The sequence below is a fragment of the Scardinius erythrophthalmus genome, assembly GCF_964197995.2.
Source record: "Scardinius erythrophthalmus genome assembly, chromosome: 2".
Classification (NCBI taxonomy): Eukaryota; Metazoa; Chordata; class Actinopteri; order Cypriniformes; family Leuciscidae; genus Scardinius; species Scardinius erythrophthalmus.
The window spans coordinates 12,209,024-12,231,809 of record NC_138222.1 but is presented as its reverse complement, the minus strand read 5'-3'; the positions used below and the strand labels follow the sequence as shown (position 1 = coordinate 12,231,809).

Here is a 22,786-nt window from a genome sequence, read left to right as displayed (position 1 = left end):
CATCCGGTGCGAAAGCCCCTACAGGTTAATATTAACGTTAAAAATAACGCCAATTCCTAGGTTCCTAGCCCTACTTTTCAGGCTCCTTTTCAAACAGTCCTACTGCTGGCTCCATCCCTCATCAAGTCCACCCACACAAACTCGACCTCTCATATAATTTCAACTCTCTAAAGGTCTGAAATTTGTGAATGCGCTTTTTTTGTATTCGTCATTCGGTGGCTCTGAATTGTCAAAACACCTCTCAATCTAACCTGATCCAAGTTTTTTTATGACAGACGAAAGTTTAGGAGGCAGTGTGTAAACGTAATTGACACAACATGAGGTCGTTTTAATTTTTTAACATGCATGAATTTCGGACTCAGTGTGCAAGGACTTCACGCACAACAGGCCCCACCTTTAAAAGACTCCTCCCTTCAAAGAGCCCGTTCCTCAGGCTCCACCCCTCACCTCTCAAAGATTTCACCACCGCAGGCCTTACCTTTTAAAGGTCCCTTCCCAAAGACCACACCTACCACAAGCTCCACCCTTCATATACTGTACATTCACCTCACAGACTCCACCAACCACAGGCCCACCCTTTCAAAGGCTCATCCCCAAAGAACCAGATGCCACTCCCCTCATAGACTAGCTCCACCCCTCTGCAAGATCGACCATTCAGACTCCACCCACCACAGGCCCCACCCATCAAAGGCTCCTCCCTCCAAAGAGCCCATCCCATAGGCTCAACGCCTCACTGTCAGGCTTACTTGATGTTGTCAAGACAACCAGAATCTGGCTTCAGGATGGCAGTGTGGTGGAACATCTTGTACAGAGCGATTCCTAGGAAGATCACATTCAGCTAGGAAGAACAGAAGCACAGGATTGGTTGAGGGTTTACATGTGAGAGCACTAGAGTGTGCAACATTGAACATGAATGTTCTGAATTTAGTTTTTAGAGAGCATCAGAGCTGGTTACCATGATGATGAGTGTGGCGGGGCCTATAAAACTCCAGATGAAATAAGTATCCAACCGCAACCAGCACCTGAAAATGCGAGAAAGAGACGTCACTCAAGTTTCAAAGTCACACACACACACACACACAAAAAAGAAGTACCGCAGATTGTCTCAAGAGGTTCTTGTGTCTTTTGGCTGATACATGAGAGTTCTTTCAATTATTCAGACTTTAATTTCCGCATCATTAGACTAAACTTAAACCCTCCTGTGACCACCCACACACTCATTCAGACTCATTCAGATAATTTGAGTGTGTGTGTGAGACTCACACTCTGTCTGTCCCGTAACTGCGGTAATCCACTGCAGCAGAAACGGCTACAATGAGGGCAGGAATGCCATATCCGGCCAGGTAAAAATATCTCCTGCGTGAATGCTCGCTCTCAAACACCTCCACCAGCATGATGTAGAGCTGAACGCCTTCCAGAAACATCCACGTGAACGCAGACAGGAAGAAGAAATGCAGTAGTGCCGCAAAAACAGCGCAGACAATCTGAAACGCACACACAAAGGTCTTGTGAGGGCGTGTATCATGTGGACATTGATGGATACTGTTCAGTGACCTCGCAAACCTGCTCAGATATTTGAAAAATGTTAAATAATAGGGTTTAAAGATTATGAATCATGTATGCTGTTACTGCATTCGAGTCACACACACTGAACACTCTCACATTAAATCTTTATGACACACACGCTTGTGCTATTTCACCATCTCATGAACTAATAAAAACATGGAGTCAGCCAATTTAAACATCCCGGGCCCTATCATACACCCGGCACAAAAGTGCTTTTTGCTAGTTTCAGCCCGACGCAGTTATCATTTTCACGTCTTGCGCCACGTTGTTTAAATAGCAAATGAATTTGGGCCCATCTGTTCGCCCATGGGCGTGCTGGTCTGAAAACGAGGTGTGTTCAGGCGCATTGTTGGTGCGTTGCTATTTTGAGGAAACTGAAATAGACTGCGCCATTGACCAATGGAAACCTGGTCTAAAGTCAATGGCGCAATATTTTTTTTTGTTATTTAAAGAGCGCATTAGTAATATGCGTCTATAGGCGGGTCTACAACACATGCACAGTTTGTCTCGTAGATGGTCTGCTTGCACGCTTTAAGCTCGTGCACAAGCAGATCCGTTTCCTCGCCAGAGAAGCATTCAGTTTTTTCGCTTGCAAATTCCGCCATGTAAATAGCGAATCCATTTTTAAAGCAAATGGAAGATGAGAATCTGATTGTTTTATTGCACGTTACGCTCAAAACACACCCATTACTAATTAAGAGTATAGAGACAACCCTTTAGACCATGTGCTGGGTGCGCCGACCATTTTTCCCGACGTTAAACTAGCAAAAGTAGATTTGGACAAGGTGCACTTGCACTGTGAGCTTTAGACCATGCACTTAGATCGTTAAAATAGGGCCTCACATGTCCAAATATGCGATCTTCCCAGTTACACGGTACAGAGAGAACAGTACTTAAAAAAGTAGGATTTTTACGTGATTAAAATAAATAAATAATAAAAATACAATGAAAAGATGATTTATGTGTTTGTATGTTTGTCGTACAGGCTGGTCTGCGCGGTTGATGCCGGTGAGGAAGAGCGTTTCAGCGATGAAGAGCGAGATGCAGAGGTTCTTGTGAATGGTGTTCCTGTCGCTCTGGAGGCCACGGAAGAAGCAGAAGGTGAAGATGCAGACGAGCAGACAGACCAGAGACAGCAGGATGCCCACCCACGTGATGACGTCCAGCAACAGATCATGCACAGGGTCTGTCGTCTACAGGGAGAGACAGAGATTAGAATGTTTTCACATTCCTTTGAACATGAACATTACAACTGAATATAGAAATATCGCTGCAAGCAGCAATTACAGGACTCAAGCACAGCAGCAGATACACAGTGACACCATCAAAGTGTCTGATACAAAGTATGAGAGCACATCAGAGCAATGATTTCAGACATTTACACCAGGATGGGCAGATCATAATTTTGCACACACACACACAAAAAAAAAACAAAAAAAAAAAAAAAAAAAAAAATTAAGTATATTATCTGCAGAACATTTACTAAAACTAACTAAAACTGTAACTTAAACTATTACAAATTATGGTAAAACTTTACAATAAGCTTAACATTAGTTAACTATTTTAGTTAACCTGAACTAAAAATTAACATCATTTATTAATCTTAATTCATGTTGATTTCAACATTTACTAATACATTATTAAAATCAAATGTACTAATTTGAACAATCAATGAACAGCTGGATTTTTATTAACCTGTTAGCCAGGTGAAAAATTCCCAGAAATGGCATACCCTAACTAAAACAGATACAGTTCATCAACCCTTTGCACTAAACTATGGTCTCATTTGAAAGCTGACACTTGGCATTTTATTGTAAATGTAGAATTAATTATTATCATAATGAACAAATTGTTCTAAATAGCTTCAAAGTTTTGTAAAGTTATTAGAAATTAATTTTTATGAAAAATCTTCATGAAAATAATATTGAAGTTGGCATTGTATCAATCTAGAAATGCACTGCAGCCAAAAATCTGAAGATGCTAAGTCTAAAACTCTGTATTTAATTAAATGTTTCTAAATATCGTGTCATATGACTTTATTTTGATTAGACTCTAAAATGCAACTGATGTTTGTCATCATCTTCTAAGCATCTATTCAGTCTATTGTCTCTATTGTTTTGTGGTGCAAACGAGCCCCATTCAGTCTCAGTCTCTCCTGCACACATTCACACCTCTCCAGCCTGGTTATGGCTCTAAATATGCTTTTCTTTTGTCTGCATTATAATTACTAACGACTGGCTATTCACACTGTTTCAATACCTAATTTATTTTATCAAAGTTCTCACTTCACTTCTGAAACTGTATCAAATGCCCTTCTTGAAAAAAGAAACATTTCAGTAAGCATTCCTATTTAACATTTTTCATAAAAATAACAGCTAGGTGGCAGGTGCATCTTGAGCAAGGTAGCATGTTAGCTTAGCACACCATCAATACATGACATTTTTTAGATTAAAAACATGTTTTTGCTCCAAACTTACTTTATAACGCAAGTCAAGTGTTTTAAATAACCTTCTGTGATCTGATTTGGCTTCGTATAAAAAAATCAGACAAAATATATTATTGTATAGTATTCTGCACAATGATAAAGTCTATAGATTAGCATTACATTATAAATATAATCTATTATTATGAAAATACCTGACATGACTCGAAGAACACAGATAAATCATATATCATTGCAATCATGTTTATTGTCTCCAAAACATCTTTATCTGCAATTTACAGCAATCTCTGTTTATGTCAGGGAGTTCCTGGAATGTTACATGACTTGGCTATTCTTCATGTGTTCCATATATGGATTAAATGTGCATAGGGCACCCTCAGGCTGCCAGTGTGTATTGAAAACACAGACATAACTGTCACTATAAGTTTCTCAGAATAAAATAGTGGTCAAATACTGAAACTTGAATCTTATATCTTTTTAATGATGTATAGTTTGTCAAGGTAATAACATTAAATCTAATAGTAACTTTGAACTATTTAAACACAGAACAATTCAGTGAGTTTTTAAAAAAAACTCATTTGATTTTATAATCTGTGTGGATTAATTTACTAATACAACCTACAAGCTAAAGTGAATCAATGTTTGTGGGAATTGCCCGCATTATAAGTGGGAAGACCTGCGGGAATGATTCAAATTATGCGCAATACCCGCAATCATGCGCCAAAATTCAAACCCTGGTATGTTCTAGGAACCCATCTATTCATCCATACATCCATACATGCATAAAATAGAAAGGACCATCTATCTCATTACACTGACCGTGAACCTTTTCCAACAGACAAATGTAATTAGCTACTTTATCTTAATAACTAACTACCTTAAAAAACAAACAACAACAACAACAACAAAACACAAGTATCTCCACACAGTTGCAAAGTAGCTTCTAACACTTTTAATAACCCTGCACAAACCACATCTATTGTGTATTTTTATCTGTTGTTCTTTAAGGCAGTAACCGTGTGACAGTAAGTTTGATTTATTAGTGTGCCACAGTTAAAGCTCTCAGATCCTGCAGACGGCCGTCATTGATTCCCCACTGTACTCCCTCTGTAGGGTCCCTACGGAGGCCGCACAGGCAGGGGAAAAGAGCACAGCTGATATGGGACGCATCCCAGAAGACTTTGAGTCTGGAAGACCGGATGTCAGCACTTCTGAAGAACACAGCACATTAATATTTATGAGCGCTGCATAGGTAACAGTACATAGCTTAAATGTGCCTGTGTGTGTGTGTGTGTGTGTCTTCTGTGTGTGCCCCAGAGGGCCGTTGAGCACATAACACATCACTCTTCCTGAGGCCCACTCACCCTTGAGCGCTATATCTCCTCTACATTCAACACACAGTATGTGTGTGTGTGTGTGTGTGTGTGTGTGTGTGTGTGTGTGTGTGTGTGTGTGTGTCAGTGCTGTAAGTAAATCAACAGCTCAAGCCTGCTCAGCAGAATCCACAGTGAGGCCTCAGACTTTATAGAGTCAACGCTGAGCTAAAGTAAATCTATGTGTCTATAAACACACACATACACACTCACACACATGCACATGTAAAGAGTAAGACTTCATATGTACAGTATAATGAATCATTATGAAAACTGAAAATTTAAAAAGACAAATGTAGTTCGCTATTTTTTGAGGTATAAAAGAAGTATAATATAATACTAAAATAACATTGCTGCAGAAAGTCGTTTATATTAAGATTAAGATTTTTCTCACTATTTTAGCCATTTTTATCTGTTTGGGTTAAGCCTAAACAGAACATTTTGTTTATAAATCTCAATTTCTATGTTTTTGCTATGAAATGGCTTAAAGGTCCCATGACATGAAATTTTCACTTTCTGAGGTTTTTTAACATTAATATGAGTTCCCCTAGCCTGTATATGGTCCCCAAGTTTCTAGAAATTTCAATCGGTGTAAATCGAGCTTTTGTTATCTTTCTCTGCCTTTGAGAAAATGGAAGCTCAATCGCGCTGATCTTGAATCTCCTCCTTGTGACGTCATAAGGAGGAATGTTACCTCCCCTGTCTCTGCTTTGCCCGCCCAGAGAATATTTTCCGCCCATGAGAAAATGAGCTAGGAAGTAGGAACGCGCGACCGCGATTTTAGTTTGTCCACGAGAGATATCATGGCTTTTGAGCGAGCGAAGCATAATAATTGCTCAATAATTGGATGTACAAATGAACACCGAAGGGTTAATACAGAGCTGGGCTTGCTGAACGTCTGAAACTAAAGTCTGGATCACTCTCTTTGGCTCAGCTACACACCTCGGAACAGTAAGTCAACTAATGATATATAACAGTGTGTTGCTTTACTGTTTATGGTTGCCTAGACTGTTACACGTAGAATGTGGCTGTCACATTAGCTATGCAGCCATGCAGTTTAAGTGTGTGAATACACACACTGTAACGCGAGTGTTGTACACTTCTTTGTTATTTGGATAACCGTTTTCCTGTTGGTTATACGGCGCGCGCGATATCCGCATTTCAAGATCGCAGAGCTTGATGATGTAATTGTAATAAGATAAATTACAGATGTTACAGATCTCTCATGAAAAGGCAACAGTAGGTTAGCGTTAGCTACATGATAATAACTGTAAACCATCCGAATAAAGTACCGTATCCAGACATAATATTTTAAACTAACCATTCGGAAATGTCCTGCTGGAACCGCTGAGTTGTTGCTTCTCCATCCGGATCAGATTCTGGGTCAAACTGAAATGCTTGAACGTGTCTTCGTGCCATTGCTATATCCAACGTTAACATGCACGGACCGGGACCGTTGCGCAAGATGGTCAAGGCCACACCCACCCTCCACCTTGCGCCGCCTTTCTCCTCCTCATTAACATTTAAAGCTACAGACACCGAAACGGCCTGTCTGAAGGAAGCTCATTCTGGGACTGGCTTGTAGTGGCTATAATTCTGCACCGAGGCTGAATTTTTGAAAAGAGATTTCAGATACAGTACTAGGGACCACTAAGGCCTATATTAAAGCCTACAAAAAATAGCATGTCATGGGACCTTTAAAAACTTAAAATGCAAGTATTAAAATGAAACCTAATTCAAAATATTAATAAATAATATAAAAGTATACAAATAATACTAAAGTAATATTGCAGTAGATTATTGTACACTAAGTTTATTTTTCCTACTTCTTTAGCATTTTTTGTTTGAGGCCAAGCCTAAACCTTACAAATATTTGTTATATACATCTAAATGTCTTAATTTTTCTGCTCTGAAATGCCTTAAAATGTTGTTGTTGTTGTTGTTTTTCAAAAAAGCAACCATTGTCAAGTACACACTGAATATAGTTACAGATATTCAAGCAAAGCTTTATGTTCTGTTTTTCAGTAAACAAAGGAATCACAATATGCACAACATTAACAATATATTTAGTAGTAATCAAGTTTTTACTTAAACCATTTATATATCAGAAAATGCCACATGGAGAGTTCCATGAACATTTCGGAGAGATGATTTTGATCAGAGTTTTGAATTGATTCAAATAAATGGGCATTTGACTTGTGAACAACAACTGTTGTGAAAACAACAGTTTTTTTTTTTTTCAAGTTTCAATCATCAGAAATGATAATAAAAGAAGGAGCAAGAAGAGATATACTGTTGCGATCTTCACCAAGCTTAAAAGCAATTAAAAAGCACATTATTCATCACAATATTGATTAAGTTTATTGTCAACAAAATAATAACAGATATATCACCCAGCTCTAGCACAGAGACACAGATGAACAATCATGAAACACACACACGCACGCACACACACACACACACACACACACACACACACACACACACACACACACACACACACACACACACACACACACACACACACACACACACACACACACTCACTCGCATGGAGCAGGTGTGTGATTAATTGTGCTCTGGTCTCCATCAAACACACCAGTACAAAATGGAAAAGAGATCAGTGAATGTGTGTGTGTGTGTGTCTGTTCATGTCGGTCAGAAAACACACCAGTTCAACAACAGAGCTGTTATATCTAGTGCTGAGAAGTTTCCACAAATCGGTGAATCAATTAACCAGTTAAAACATTATCAACAACCCCCAGCAATTCACTGGTTCCATCACACAATCACGTGTCCCTATGTATTGACATGTAAAACAGTTTAAACATGTTCCGATGGTGTACTCATTTGCCAATTAATTTTTTTTTTTAAATACACAGAGAAATAATGATAAAATAATAATAAAACACTTATATAAATTTAATTCAAATTAGATAACTTCAGTCATCTAGAAAAGCATGTTAGGTTATACTTTATTTGGCAACACTTTATTTTACAGTGTCCTTGTTACATATGTTGGATGTACGTACCATAGTAATAACAGTAAATTATGCATAATTACATGCAACTAATCCTCAACCAAATCCTAATCCTACCCTAACCCTATAGTAAGTACATGTTATTAATTATTATTACTCAGTACTTAAATATATAATTATACTGTAACAATGACACCCTTTTTTTTAAGGTGTCCTTGTTACAGTGTAATTATACATTTAAGTACTGAGCAATATCAATTAACAACATATACTTTCCATAGGGTTAGGATTGGGGTTTGTTTTAGGGTTAGTTGCACGTAATTAGGCATAGTTGTTGCTTGTGATGGATTTTTTAATTAATCATAACTAACATTTGTTTTTCTTGCAGGAACAACATTCATATTATTTGAAATGTTTTCCCTTTTTGACGAAAACTTGTGACTTTGGTTGTGTGAGTGTAAAAATAACAAATATGGGAAATAAACTTTAAACCTTGTGGTTACCTAGTAACAAGAGGGCTTGTCTATGAAGAACCAATCAAATTGTGGGGAAATTAGGTAATGTTTCATGTCATTTTTGCCATACCTCTTATTCTATAAAAACTGTTGTATTTGTGTTCGCTGGTGGGATTCTCAATGGGATTTGTCTGAGATCCTCCGGCAGTGCTTCTTCTTGGGGGAGATCTCCCAGGTGTGATTAAAGCATCAAAAAAGGACATTGCTGAAGTCTGTTTGTTTATTATTGCTGCGCAGCAAGTAGTTTAGGGAAGAAAGCTAGTTAGGGGAACAAGTTAGGGTAAGGAACTCGGCCAGTTGTCGACTGTAAACGCAAGAGCTAGAGTTTAAAGATTATTGGGTGTCGAATCGTTGTAGACGCCCTAGATATATTTAAGTGTCGACTGTAGACACAGGATATAAGGTTCCAGGTACATAGTTAGGTTTAGGGAGAAATCTACCACATGCTATAGTAACTATTTGTAACGTGAAACAATAACACTGTAAAATAGTGTTGCCACATTTTATTGTACATGAAGAAAGTCGTCCATGTTGAGATCGCATGACCTGCTGTGTCATGTAGTGTAAAGATTACTAATACTAACTAATATTTACAAATTGACTCGATATAATGTTTTAACCAGTGTTCAAAGTGCGATAAAGTAAGATTTTTCTAAAAGAAATTAATGTATTTATTCAGCAAGGATGCATTAAATTGATCCAAAGTGGCAGTAAAGGCATTTATATTACAAAATATTTTTATTATCAAAGAATCCTGAAAAAAAGTACCATGTTTTGCACGCAAATATGAAGCGGCACAACTGTTAGAAATGTTTCTTGAGCAGCAAATCCTCATATTAGTATGATTTCTGAAGGATCATGTGACACTGAAGACTGGAGTAATGATGCTGAAAATTCAGCTTTGCATCACAGGAATAAATTACATTTTACAATATATTCAAATAAAGAAACAGTTATTATATTGTAGAATGCAATAATATTTCCCAATATTACTGATTTTACAGTACTTTTGATCAAATACCTGCCAATGCCTTGGTGAACATACTTGTATAAGAGACTTCTTTCAAAAACATTAACGTATCTTACTGCCCCCATACTTCTGAAACTCTTGAGCTATAGTCATGTAAAAAGTAGTAGGAGGAAGAATTTCATCTGTCGACAGCTGTACATCTGGAGGAATGTTACTTTTGCTTTAGATTCGGAGCAGAATGAATGAATTGAATGCATCAGTGACACGCGGTCTTTCATAAAAGGCCTTCAGAACAGTAAACACGAGCACACATCTGTGCAAAGCCTCATTAAGAACACATTCACGCACGCATTTCAGCTATGCAGCAGTCAGTGTCAGAATTCCAACAGTTCTCGTTTTCTCAATCCAATGAGTCATAATTCTGTCATATTCCACACACACCTCTGTGATGAGAGCATGAGATATCCATGACGACCAGCGGCCCTCCTTTAAGATTGAAGGTTGGTTGACAATTGCCTGACATTGTCCCCAGACTCAGCATCACTGCATCACTATGCCACTCCAGTGGTCTCAATGTGTCCATTACTACACCTCTCGCTATCACTGGCACTGCTGCAGCCATGGCAACAAAAAAACACTCACCTGTGAGGATTTACACACAAAATCTCTCTCTCGTTCACCAACAATAAGAGGGTGAAACGGAGGGGGCAGATGGATAAATGCATGACTGAATGAAACCCATTTATAAGGTTATACTGAATACGATTTTGTGAGTGTGTCTACGCCTGCTGTGGCTTAAAAGTTATGCTGTACAATAAAGTCTTTTTGAAAATGTTGGTGCTTGATCTGGACAACAGTCCTGTGCAATGCTGTTTGGCAGTTCAGGCGGTGAGACAAAAAGTACAACATTTTTACAAAATATGTTTAGTATTTTTTTGTTGTAAGTTTTTGTTTATTTGAATTCTATTTAGCTTTCATTTATTTTCATTTCAGACTTAGTTTTAGTAATTTTTGTACTTCAACCTAAATTAATTTGAATTCAGTTAACAGTCAACGCTACATTTAATGTATTTGTTTATTTATTATTTTTTCTCTGAAAAATGCAGTATGGCAGCTTAGGCAGTGTGACAAATTGCAGATTTATTTTTACAAGATTAGTTCATTTTAATATTTAATTATGCGTTTTTGTCATTTTTAAGGTTTTTTTTTATTTTAATTATGTCTATTTAGTTTATTTTCATTTTAGCTTTAGTAATTGTAGTACTTCAACTTAAATTAATTTCAGTTAGTTGATGAGGCAACATTTTTAATTATTATTTGTTTTTTTTATTTGTTTTTCCTGACAGTTCAGGCAGTGTGACATTTTTATCTGTCAATACAAAAGCACTGGAGGGTTATTTACCCTAGTTAATTATGTATTTATAAATAAATCCATAAATCTATCCACTACACAGAACAAGCTCTGAACTAAAAGAAGACACGCCCACAAACCAAATATGTACAGTGGGTGTGGCTAAGCAAAATATGGTGTGTTCAAGAATGTAGTGAATGTAACTAACCCCTGATGTGACCGTGGCTACATTTACTTCATTAATATTTCTTATGCTAATGTTTAATGCTTTATTCATTATTCCATGATCAAAAAAGATATTATTAGGTGTGTTCAACTTCATGCGCCGCTGCGCAGACCAATCGTCGAGAGTTGCCGCTTGCAGTCGGGGGCGGAATTGAAAACGGACACTTTCTGCTTCCTATAGTGACGCTCACACAGTGTTTGCGTACTTTATCCCAGATGAAGTGGATTAGATGGAATATTTGTTAAATACACAGACGTTTCAGATGTTTTCATGAAGCAACAGAAACACTTTTCATGTACTGCTAAATACAGTGCCATCTGTACAGTAATAAAGTTTAATAGAAGCCTATACTATTTAAATACCAATAAAGTGGGTTTTATTTTGATAAACATGACACAATATAATATTATGGTTACCATGAAAAGAGCTTTTACTGTTATAAATACACGGATTTGTGAGCATTAGGGTAACTGAAGATTTTAGAATAAACACGAAACACACGTCATCATTGTCATTATTGAATCCAGCCAATCGCAGAACAACTGTATCGTCATCAGAACTTGTGCAACCGTGCGCCGACTGGGGTCAGTCGTATACTCTCAAATCACTCTCACTGTACTTTGAATCCATACGTCACAGTGACGTGTCGTCGGCGTTGTCTCACGTTGGACAACATTTCTAACCGGCATGCCGATCGGTCTGCACAGCACTGCATGAAGTTGAACACACCTAATAGTTTTATTTATCATGTCCAATATGACTGCTCATGCACAAGTGTGGGTGTGTTTAAGCCAGGAGGGGGTGTGTCCATTTCTGCTGTGGGCGTGTCACTGCCCTAAATGGGTGTGTCTCGAATTGCACCATTCATTGACGGCTACTTCCTGATGTGACTCACACAATGTAAATGAGTCGGTAGACTTTATTCTAAACAGCAGGACCTGAAGTAGGCCTGCCGTTTTCCCTTCTCACATTCTAATCAAAACGTCTGTCAGCGATCTACTCCCCTCTCGAGAGAGTCGTTACTGACGACGGTGCCCCACAGGGCCACTGAGCGAGGCCATTGTTTCATCTGTCAAAATGTATTTTTTGCCCCTCATTTTCACTCTTTTTTTCAATCCTGTCAATTGTTCTTCTCTTGCTTTTCGGTTTCACTCCAGGTAAAGCTGAACTTCGGCTGTGAATGGAAAATGTAAATGAAGCTTTTAGACTAAATGCACCTGGCTGAGGCTCCGTCCCATGCGACCCCACGCCTGGCAGACGGAGGAAAAAACCCTGTAGCCAAATTGTGTTCTCGACAACACAGAGAACAAGACTTCAATGGAGAAACAACAAAATGAAAACAGTCAAATGTGTACACTAATATGTAATCATTTTGAAAATAATGCATGGCAGCAACTTACGAAAACTCAGAAGGCGTCAAGCTGTATGTCAGACGTATCATGTTGGCCTTTTAAAAAATGCTCAAAACGAACAAAAAGCAACAATAACAATGCATTCCTAAAAAAAACACCAGTGTATGTGTGTGTTTGTTCAGCGAGTATTGAGTCGCTCAGCTGGGAATCGTCGTTGATCATGGATCATATGGAGAGATAAAGACCGCCCACCCGCTGATCTCCCACAATGCACCTCACAGCCTAAAGTCATCAACAAACAATAAACAGTCTCCACAGAGATCTGCTCCACATCCACCAGCTTCAAACAAACACACCTCACGTCTTTCTTCTGAATTTTCAGAGCAAAATCCATTCTGCACCTCTAAACATCCCGGGAAGTTGAATGTCTTCAGACTGCCAGCAAAAATCTGACTTTTTGCATGTTCAGATTTTATCCAGATGGATATTTGAAAGTCTGGAAAGCAAAAAATCTGGTCTCCAGATGCGTCTCAGTCTGAACGCTCTGGCTGTTCAAGTCGGATTTCAAATTGTCTTTTGCGTTACTCTAAAGGCGACACAGCGACAACGTCAAAATAGGTAACGGAAATGCGTCAAGTATTCATACATATACCAGTTTCCTCCATTGCTGAGTTTTTCTTGTGCAATGGAGGAGCTCTGCACCACGATTCGACAGGCCACTTATTTAGAGAGCGAGATGATGCAACTTTTCCCTGCATCTGTTTTGAAAGCCTCATCACATACTTGGTTATGCCTAAGTCATTACCAAAACAACCCATGCAGATATGTAGGGTATGTCTGGACACACACACATCTTATTTGAACACTTGCATAGTACAGATAGTCTGCCTGAAAAGATCTGTTCTGAGAAAAAATCTGATTTGCCTGCAGTCTAAAATTAGCCTTAGATCATACCGTTTTCATTTCCTTAGAGAGGATCGCTGTTTCCACTACACAAAAATGACTATTATTTCCCTTTCCCCCCATCACATATTTTAATTAGGTATCATTCAAAAGCTTTAACACTTATCCTGTGAAAACCATTTGTAAATTGGACATGGAAACAGTACTTAAAAACCTTTTATAGGGCTCAATTTTTGTTTTATCAACTTCAAATTTGGAACGCAAAAATACATTTTGTATAAAATAGAAAATGTTTAGTACATTTGCTTTACAGAAGGAACTTAAACTTATATAACTGTTTACACTTTCACTTCTCTAATAATCTGCTGAGTGTCTTCTTTAAAAGAGACCAAGGTGAGGGGTGAGAACCTTAAAGCACCTTTTTTGAGTTTACATGTGCTTACTATGAGCCTATGATTGAATCTGGACATACAGCAAAATAACTGAGAAAAAAAGGGAATTAGTCCTCAGATGCCATGTCCTTAATTTATGGCAAAAGTCTAGTTTTAATTTGATCTCAAATGGATTCATTAAAAGAAATTATTACTCCACCACCTGTGTGACATAATTAACCAACGTGGTTGGACTACAAATTTGCAACAATTAGGATTCAGGAAACAGTCGAGAGTGGCTAGTTGATTTATTTTATGGTAGTTAAGCAGCGAGTTATGTTGTTGTACGGGAAACACACCCCTGATCATCTGTGCTGCATCACTGCTTCAAACAAACACACTTCACATCTTTCTTCTGATTTCATCCGAGCAAAATCCACTCAGCACCTCTATAAACATCTCAGGATGATTTAGAGCATATCATTTACAGTTTCTTAGACTGGATTGCTAGCTTCCTCCACGTAAAATGGCAAGAAAAAACACTTGAACAATATATATTTACATATTTTGGGGGTGTTCGTAATAGTGTTATTCATTTGTAAAACCTCATTGTTGCAATGTGTAAATTGTTGCTTTGAAAACAATCTGATGGGCTGTGCTGCATCATGCAATGTTTTCATGTGTGGACAGATAAATTGTTGCTGGAAACGTCTTAGCTTAGAACAAGTCTGATGTTTATATATCAGACAGATGTGTTTAAAGTGCCACTACCTTTACGTCCACATGAGCCATGAGCACAGCAAAGTTGGTCAGGTGTGTGCAGGAGCAGGTGGTGTGTGTTCGGTTAGTTCCGAGCAGCCGGCAGTCCTGCGTGGACCAGAAGCCCATCATACTGCGCTTTGAGTAGCTCCAGAATGAACAGTTGGGGTTGAAATTCTCCTCGGACTGCTGAAGAAGGAAGAACAGCAAACTGCATTAGAGAGCAGAACACACAACATGGGCAATAACAAGAGTTACACTCAGGAGCCAAAATGAACCTTTTTTGCAACAAAGAATTTCATCAACAGAACTACTGCTTTACTGATCATGAAACTGCAGGATGGATGATGATGAAATTAATAGGAGAAATAAATGCAAGGATGCATAAAAATTGACCAAAAACATCAGTAAAGAGATTTATAATGTTACAACAGAATTATATTTCAAATAAATGTTGAACTTTTGAACTTTCTATTTATCAAAGAAAAAACTGCTGATAATAATGGTTTCTGAAAGATCATGTGACACTGAAGATTGCAAATAATGATATATATATTCTGTATTTACAGTTTTACTTTATTTTTATCAAACAAATTCAACATTCTGTTGAATCAATTATAATGCATTCAATTTGACTATGTACATTTTTAAATTGCAAAACATACAAATTCTAATTTTACACTGAGATAAGTTAAAGGACATCCGGCAGATGTTAATTTGATCTGGGCAATTAGCACATGTTAAATGATCATTGTGTTTTATGCAATTCATGAAAAAATGACCAGGTAGAATGTTATTTATTAGCAGATTCCAGTTGCATTTGGTGCATGACGGGCATTGAATTTGGACCCTGTTCACACTGGAAATGACTAAAGTTTTATCTCATAGATCTGGTCAGATACGTTCAAACACTTCATTTGCTTCTTTTGTGCAATTTTGAAGCCAGTTCCAGACATCCTTCAGACCAGAGGCTCTGGGTAAAATGGATGTTTCTTCATTGAGGATATGAGCTCGCTGTTCTTCACCCACGCTGAAATTATACTAATCTAGATGTGGGCCATCAGGCGCTCAGTGGAAGGAAGACTTTAATATCACAAAACCATTCACACACACACACACATACATACACACACACACACACACACACTAGGGATGGGACGGTATGAAAATTTAATATCACGATTATAGTGACCAAAATTATTGCGATGATCAATATTATCACGGTTTTGTTAAAACGAGATAAAAGTGTTCAAAAAGAGTTGATGCTCACACTGAATACATTTCAACAAGTTTTATATTTGAAAATCAACAAACAACAAATAAAACAAGCAGCTCTATGCACTTTTTAAAGCATTTCCTTCCTTATAATGACGGTCGTCAATAGCAACGCATTATAACACCGCGCGTATCCATTGTAACGGCCACCTAGTGTTAAGTAGTGTTCATGACATGAATGTGGATGTGCCTTTAAGACAGATAACTACTTCTATGGCGTACGTTATTGTATGCATGCTGTTTTTATGTGAGCGCGCACGCACAGTGAGAGTGAGATTGCTCGCGCAAAGAGGAAGATGACCGCTCTACTGCTGACCGTTGTTTTATTATGTGTTTACTTTGAAAACCACTTTGATTTGTAGCGTGTTTTAGAGTGTTTTCTTTTCCCTTTTAACATTCGCTCTTCGACATGTAGGCTATGTTAAGAGTGTGCTTAACTGAGAGAAAACATCTATAAAAGTCTCGTGGAGTCTTGTATTCTTCATCTGGGCAGACTTCAAACTCTCTGACAGACATTACAACATTTATCACAATGGACGCGCTCTCTCGTTTCATTCAAATACAACTTGCCGTCTTGCGTCTCCGTTTTTAATTGTATGGAAAATTAAATCAGAGTTGATTTATTGTTTACAGAGTTTGATAATATTGTTGTGATCATCTTATCGGGACGATTGTTTTGTACGCTGTACATAATGGATTTATAAACAGGTAAGATTTAATACACTAATCTAAAAAAGATCGGTGTAATAAGTGTATAATGAATATTAATTATTATCCCTTAAATGTCACTCTTAATAGTCTTGTTTGAACTTGTTCGTTCGTCTTTGGCTCAAAGCCACTTGCTGCAAACTTTTTTTTTGCGGAAGCTTCACGTTTATTTCAAGTGATTGATATAAAATAGTTAAACTTAAAACAACATTTTATGCCCAATTATTTCCCAGACGTAGTTTTGGTATTGAGGTCAAAGATAACTTGCCTTGCGTTCACTATACAGTCGGTGATGGTCACACAAGACGACTCGGCAGATCTTAAGTTTCCCCCTATATTGCAGCGACTTTTTTTTGTGCATGTTGTGCTGGCAGGGTGACCATCCTCGATTAAGTTTCCCTCAGAACTTTTGTTAAAGCCAAAATATGACCACACCTCAAAATTGGTTCTTTTAAAAGGCTGAAAAATCTCCCGAGCACGGTCACGGCCAGAGCCGGATTAACGCAAAGGCAAACTAGGCACGTGCCTAGGGCCCGATTGGCGGGATGGGGCCCAGACAGAGGGACAAAAAAAAAAAAAATTTAGCCTAAATGTCCTATCTACAATTTATTTCAAAATGTAGCCTATTAATCAACTAAAAATAGTAACGATGTTTATCTTAACCATAGACTGTTACATTACGTCACATTAACGCCAGCCCATGACTGTATAGAGGCGCCAGCCAGTTTAGTCCGAGGAGACGTCAGAGGCGATCAGAGGCGGTCAACGAACGCATCCATCAGGTGCTGCGAGTGCGAAGCAAAAGCAGAAATAGGCACGCAAAGAAGCACAGCTCGTAATGCAGGTCATCGATTTTGGTGTGATTGCAATGTATTTTAAATATAAACTTGTGGGCTACTGTAGATCAGCGTCATTTCTGGAAAAATCATTCACCGCTTTGTGAGTTTAAAAGAGCGCGAGCGTCATTAACGTGCCCAGACGCGACGCTTTGAATTTGCGCGTACAATCAGTGAATAACATCGCGTCCAGAGCTGACTAGTAAAAAAGCTACAAAAGTAAAAGACAAGACGTTTGTATTCAAAGTTAAAAAACCAACACACTGCAACATTTTTAAATGTTTCAAATAAAGGATCTCATATGGGTCTATCTTCTATATTCTGATGCTGATGATTAGATAATACCCTGACATCATAGCCTATACGAATATTAGTTTAGATTTTTTTTCCTGCTCAGTAGCGATCGTGTCTTTCTCTTCCACTTGATTTGTGTATAGCATATTTAAGGTAGCAATGCAATACATAATAACATATTACTGATATTAATAATATGACAATATCTGCAGTCATTATTGATTAAATGGGAGGGAAAAATCCTGCCCATAACGCAGACAAATTATAAAAGCACGTTCATGTTCATCTACTGAAGTTGTATTCTGGAACTGTGAATAAACTGAATAAAACAGCAAAATAACAACAAGAACAATAACATCTTCATTAAACAAAAAAGAGATTAGCTTAGATAAAGTTTGATAGGCTACCACACTGTAAAAATTAAAGGTGCCTGGAGGAACCTTTTGGGGTTCTTCACTTTGCCACACCGGCGGAACCGTCTGTAGATCCTCTAGGCACCCTTTAAAAAGGGGCGGTTCTCTGAGGAACCACACAGGTTTCCTGAGGAACTCTTATATTAGGCACTGTGTGGAACCACTTTGGGTGCCTCCAGGAACCAAATTTCATTTTTTTTTTTACATTTAATTTCATGTTGTTACTATGGTTACCTTTGACATCTATTATAATAAACAAATTGAACCAAATACAAAATAAGAATTGTTTATTACATATTTGATATTCATTTTTATACATACACTTCCATGCACATGGGGAAAAAAGCTAACTACAGATTAATATCAATGAATACACAAAAAAATAGTATAATACATAAGCAACATGAATAATCAACCATGTATATACAATAGATAAACAAGAAAAGACATCTCAACAAAATGCATGGAAACACATATGTTCCACGAAATAAATCAATGTAAATAAAATTACATTTGAACTAATTAAAAATGTCCATCATACTTAACTTTAAAACATTTGTGTTTCAGTCCGATGGTAAGTCTGACATCACTGTTTCCAAGTCCAAAAGCTCTATCAGATGCCAAAAACAAACAACAGTGCTAATATACACTCATTGTGCTGTAACCTTTATCTCTATACTGAAATCTCTGATGGTTAGTTATTCAGCTATTTTGAATCATAAAATGTTTAAGTCTGGGATGCCGTTAGACTGGAGACTGTAATGTACACTATGGCTTTTGAAAATCTTAAATGTGTGACTTGAATCAACAGTGTTCATAAATGGTTGTTGAGTATTCTCATGAAACAAGATAGAGGAAGTAGAGGCTTCGACCCGGAAACAGAGTTAAGGTGCAGTAAAATGATCTGTTGTTCTGTGAATGTTCACTGGTGAATTCCAGTCATTTCACTAAGAATCCACACGATCAGCAATTTCGTTTGTGGTCAAAAATGTCACTATGGGACCAAGTTGGTATGAGATACTTAACGAGTTAGAAAAGTGAAAAGGTACAGCATCGTTTTCCGTTTGTTTTTCTTCTTTTCTGGTGGATGGTCCAGGCACTTCAATGATTTTCAGGTCTACAGGAGGATTTTTATTCTTGATCAAACTTGTATTTCAGCTTACTGAGATCCCTGCAAAGTACAAAATTTACTGTTAGTAATGTTATTAAAGTGATAGTTGTGAAATTTAAATAATTGTGACGTTCCAAACCTGTTTGACTCTCTGTCTGTGGAAACCAAAAGCAGATCTCAGGCATAATGCAACCCCAGTCACCATTCAATTTCACTGCATGAAACACAAGAAGAAAACAAATGTGTAAATCATTCATGAAACCATTCTTATGTACACTTGTCTAGTTCAATTCAATGCAACAATTTATGTAAAAATGGTTAAGCTCCAAAAATGTCCCAGAAAAGATCCTAAAAATAATCAATGAGTTCACAACTCATGTGTTATGGGTTGTGTTGCAAGTCTTCTGAAGCCTAATAGCTTTTTCCTTTTTTTTTGTCGAAAAAGACTAAACTTGAAGTTATAATTCAGAGTTAAAATGTCTATAGCATTTTTTGTGAATCAAACCTGTGATATTATTTTTCTGAGTAACATGAATGAGATTTGAGATCATGAGAAAATATTTTCAGAGAGTAACTGATTAAAAAAACACAAGTACACAGTCAAACAATACAATTGCACACAGAGAAAGTTCATAGTAATAAAGTACTGCATGTGGTTCAGGTAACTTACTGTAATTCAATGTTGCCACTGAAATGTTCAGATTATTTTAGAAATGTAATGGTTGTTCTGGGGAAACAAAAGAACAAAGCTGATTATTCACAACATAATATTTATTGACCAGTAAATGGCTTTAAAATGGTATTCGAGAGAATGAGGGCACCTGTAGTAAGTAAAGTTAACGTTAGGCTAAACAAAAACAGAGCAAACTATAACCTGTTTTTGTTATTCATAACAAACGCCAAGAATCAGAGAATTTTCTAAATTAGTTAGGCTATATCAGCAATTTGAAGACAGTTGTACAAAATATGTTGAATTGAATGACTAAATCAATCTAAGACAATAAGTCAATAATTTCCATTTGTTCATTAGATCAACGTAGTTAGTTAGCATCGCGGCTAAAACCAGATACTGTGCAATAAACGAGTGGTAAACACTGTAAAAACGTAGTAATGTATAATAAATTTAGTTTATATATATATATGTGTGTGTTTAAATATATAGTGAGTAGACTCTGTATTTATATTTATTTGGCGAGTTTACAAACCTTGTAATGGAGAGCCGAACAAACGGCGGAAGCTTTGATGAGAGGAGCCGTTACTTTCAAACCGATGACGTCGATCAGCTGAGCTTTGTTGCGCGCGAGCAGCGCGAGGATCACTGAAGCGACGACAGCAGAGGAATAGCAGCAGTTTCGTGACTGAATAAAACTTCTCTCCTCCTGCTTCTTCTTCTTCATATATTATTATTATTATTTAGTGTTGTTGTTTAAGGTTTAAATGACTTAATAAAATAGGCCTATACTAAATATAAGTAAGCTACCCAAGTGAAAAAGACTAGGTTACTGTTAAATGTATTAAAAATGCATTAAAGTATATTTGTATTGTAGGTCTACTAAAAACACACTCAAGTACATTTTTAATACATTTAATAGTACATCTTTTTCACCTGGGTATGTATCCTGAATCAAACTTGCCTATAATAATAATAATAAAAATGCATTAAAGTATATTTGTAATGTAGGTCTACTAAAAACACACTCAAGTACATTTTTAATACATTTAATAGTACGTCTTTTTCACCTGGGTATGTATACTGAATCAAACTTAAGTAGCCTATAATAATAATAATAATAATAGGATAGGCCTAATAATAATAATAATAGAATAATAATCTAATTCAGGCCTCATTGAACCATTGGGTTCCTCCAGATGCTGGCTTTAACTTAAGAGATCTTCCAGGAACCACTTAAATGTTAAAAGATCTTCCAATAACCCTTCTATCGCATTCAAGTTCCTCTATTTTCCCCCAAAGCACTTCGAGGTCTCATAGTAATGAAAAGGTGACTCCAGAACCTCTGAAGTAAATACAAAGTGCTTAAAGGATCCCATAAGTTCCAGCAAGAACCTCAAAGATTGTCAATGCTCCTCCAGTTACCCTTCTATAGGAAAAAGAGCTTTGAGGCACCTAAATTACATTTTGAAGTTCCTTGAGTATCCAACAGGATACTTGAGGCTCCTTTAGTTTTTACAGTGCAGTAACAAGTCTGGACCCATTACTATTTTTAATGTTTTTGAAAGAAGTTTATTATTATGCTACAAGCCTGCATTTATTTGATCAAAAATACAGAAAAAAAACAGGAATATTCAGCAAGGATGTGTTAAATTTATAAAAGTGATATTGAAGACTTTTTTAAAAGAACTTTTTAATAATCAAAGAATCATGAAAAAAAGTATCACATGTTATAAAATAAATATTAAGCACCATTTCTAACATTTGATAATAAATCAGTTTTCTGAAGGATCACGTGACACTAAATTCAGCTTTGCATCACAGAAATATATTTTAAAGTATAGCCTAGTAAAATAGAAAACCATTATTTTAAATTGTAATAATATTTCACTATATTATTTTTCTGTATTTTTGATCAAATAAATCCAGGCTTGATGAGGATTTATAGACTTCTTTCAAAAACATTACAAATAGTAATTTGTCCAAACTTATGTACTGTGTAAGTAAAAATATACTAAATTTAAAGTTAAATGTTGTATAAATAAAAAGGTTAGGAATCATATTTGTTTCAAGTGTGTTTTATTGGGGGTGGGGGGGGCCTCCAACATGAATTTTGCCTAGGGCCTCCAAATGTCTAGATCCGGCCCTGGTCACGGCCTTCCGCAATTCCTTCTTGAATAAAAAAAATAACATTGCGCCGCAGGCGCAGCAGACTGAACAGGATCAGAGCCAGTCTGACAGGATCTAAAATCGCGATAATCAAACACGGTTTTAATGATAATTAAATTTTAAACGATATTACTAACCGTCAGTACATTTTATCGTGGTTTATAGTGAAACCGGTAATCGTCCCATCCCTAACACACACACACACACACACACACCAGGAGAACCTTGATTAAACAGATCAAAACCATTGGCAGACGGATGTGAGTTTGCAGTCGTTTGTGTAGAGAACTAATGGTTAACAAGGGTTTGGTCATTTGTTTTAGAGGTGGGGCAAGACATAATATTTTGAAAAGACTATAGTGACGATTGTTGTTTTTATCTTTCTTTTGGAATAACATGAATCAATGTGTGCTTAATTGTACTGAATGTGCACTTGTAGTGTTATTCAAATCTTAAACGCAATTTGCACTTGCAGATAATATCATATTAATGAAATTAAA

The 22,786-nt window shown here is 37.0% G+C and overlaps 1 protein-coding gene and 1 long non-coding RNA gene across 2 annotated transcripts in view; both read right to left on the bottom strand.

Moving 5' to 3' along the window:
• Nucleotides 1-22,786, bottom strand: part of LOC308687291 (adhesion G protein-coupled receptor L3) — a gene marked incomplete at its 5' end in the record, with an annotated part of 274,566 nt that overhangs the window by 38,354 nt on the left and 213,426 nt on the right. The window contains 5 exons of the mRNA XM_081359704.1: nucleotides 747-838; nucleotides 956-1,022; nucleotides 1,264-1,484; nucleotides 2,550-2,759; nucleotides 14,823-14,999. Of these exons, the coding sequence (XP_081215830.1) occupies nucleotides 747-838; nucleotides 956-1,022; nucleotides 1,264-1,484; nucleotides 2,550-2,759; nucleotides 14,823-14,999 (767 nt within the window). The remainder of the gene's footprint in view (nucleotides 1-746; nucleotides 839-955; nucleotides 1,023-1,263; nucleotides 1,485-2,549; nucleotides 2,760-14,822; nucleotides 15,000-22,786) is intronic.
• Nucleotides 18,608-20,724, bottom strand: LOC308687293. The gene is made up of 4 exons (XR_014029725.1): nucleotides 20,653-20,724; nucleotides 20,118-20,174; nucleotides 19,587-19,661; nucleotides 18,608-19,507 (listed from the first exon to the last, which is right to left on the bottom strand). It is a non-coding gene; the product is annotated as an uncharacterized lncRNA (long non-coding RNA).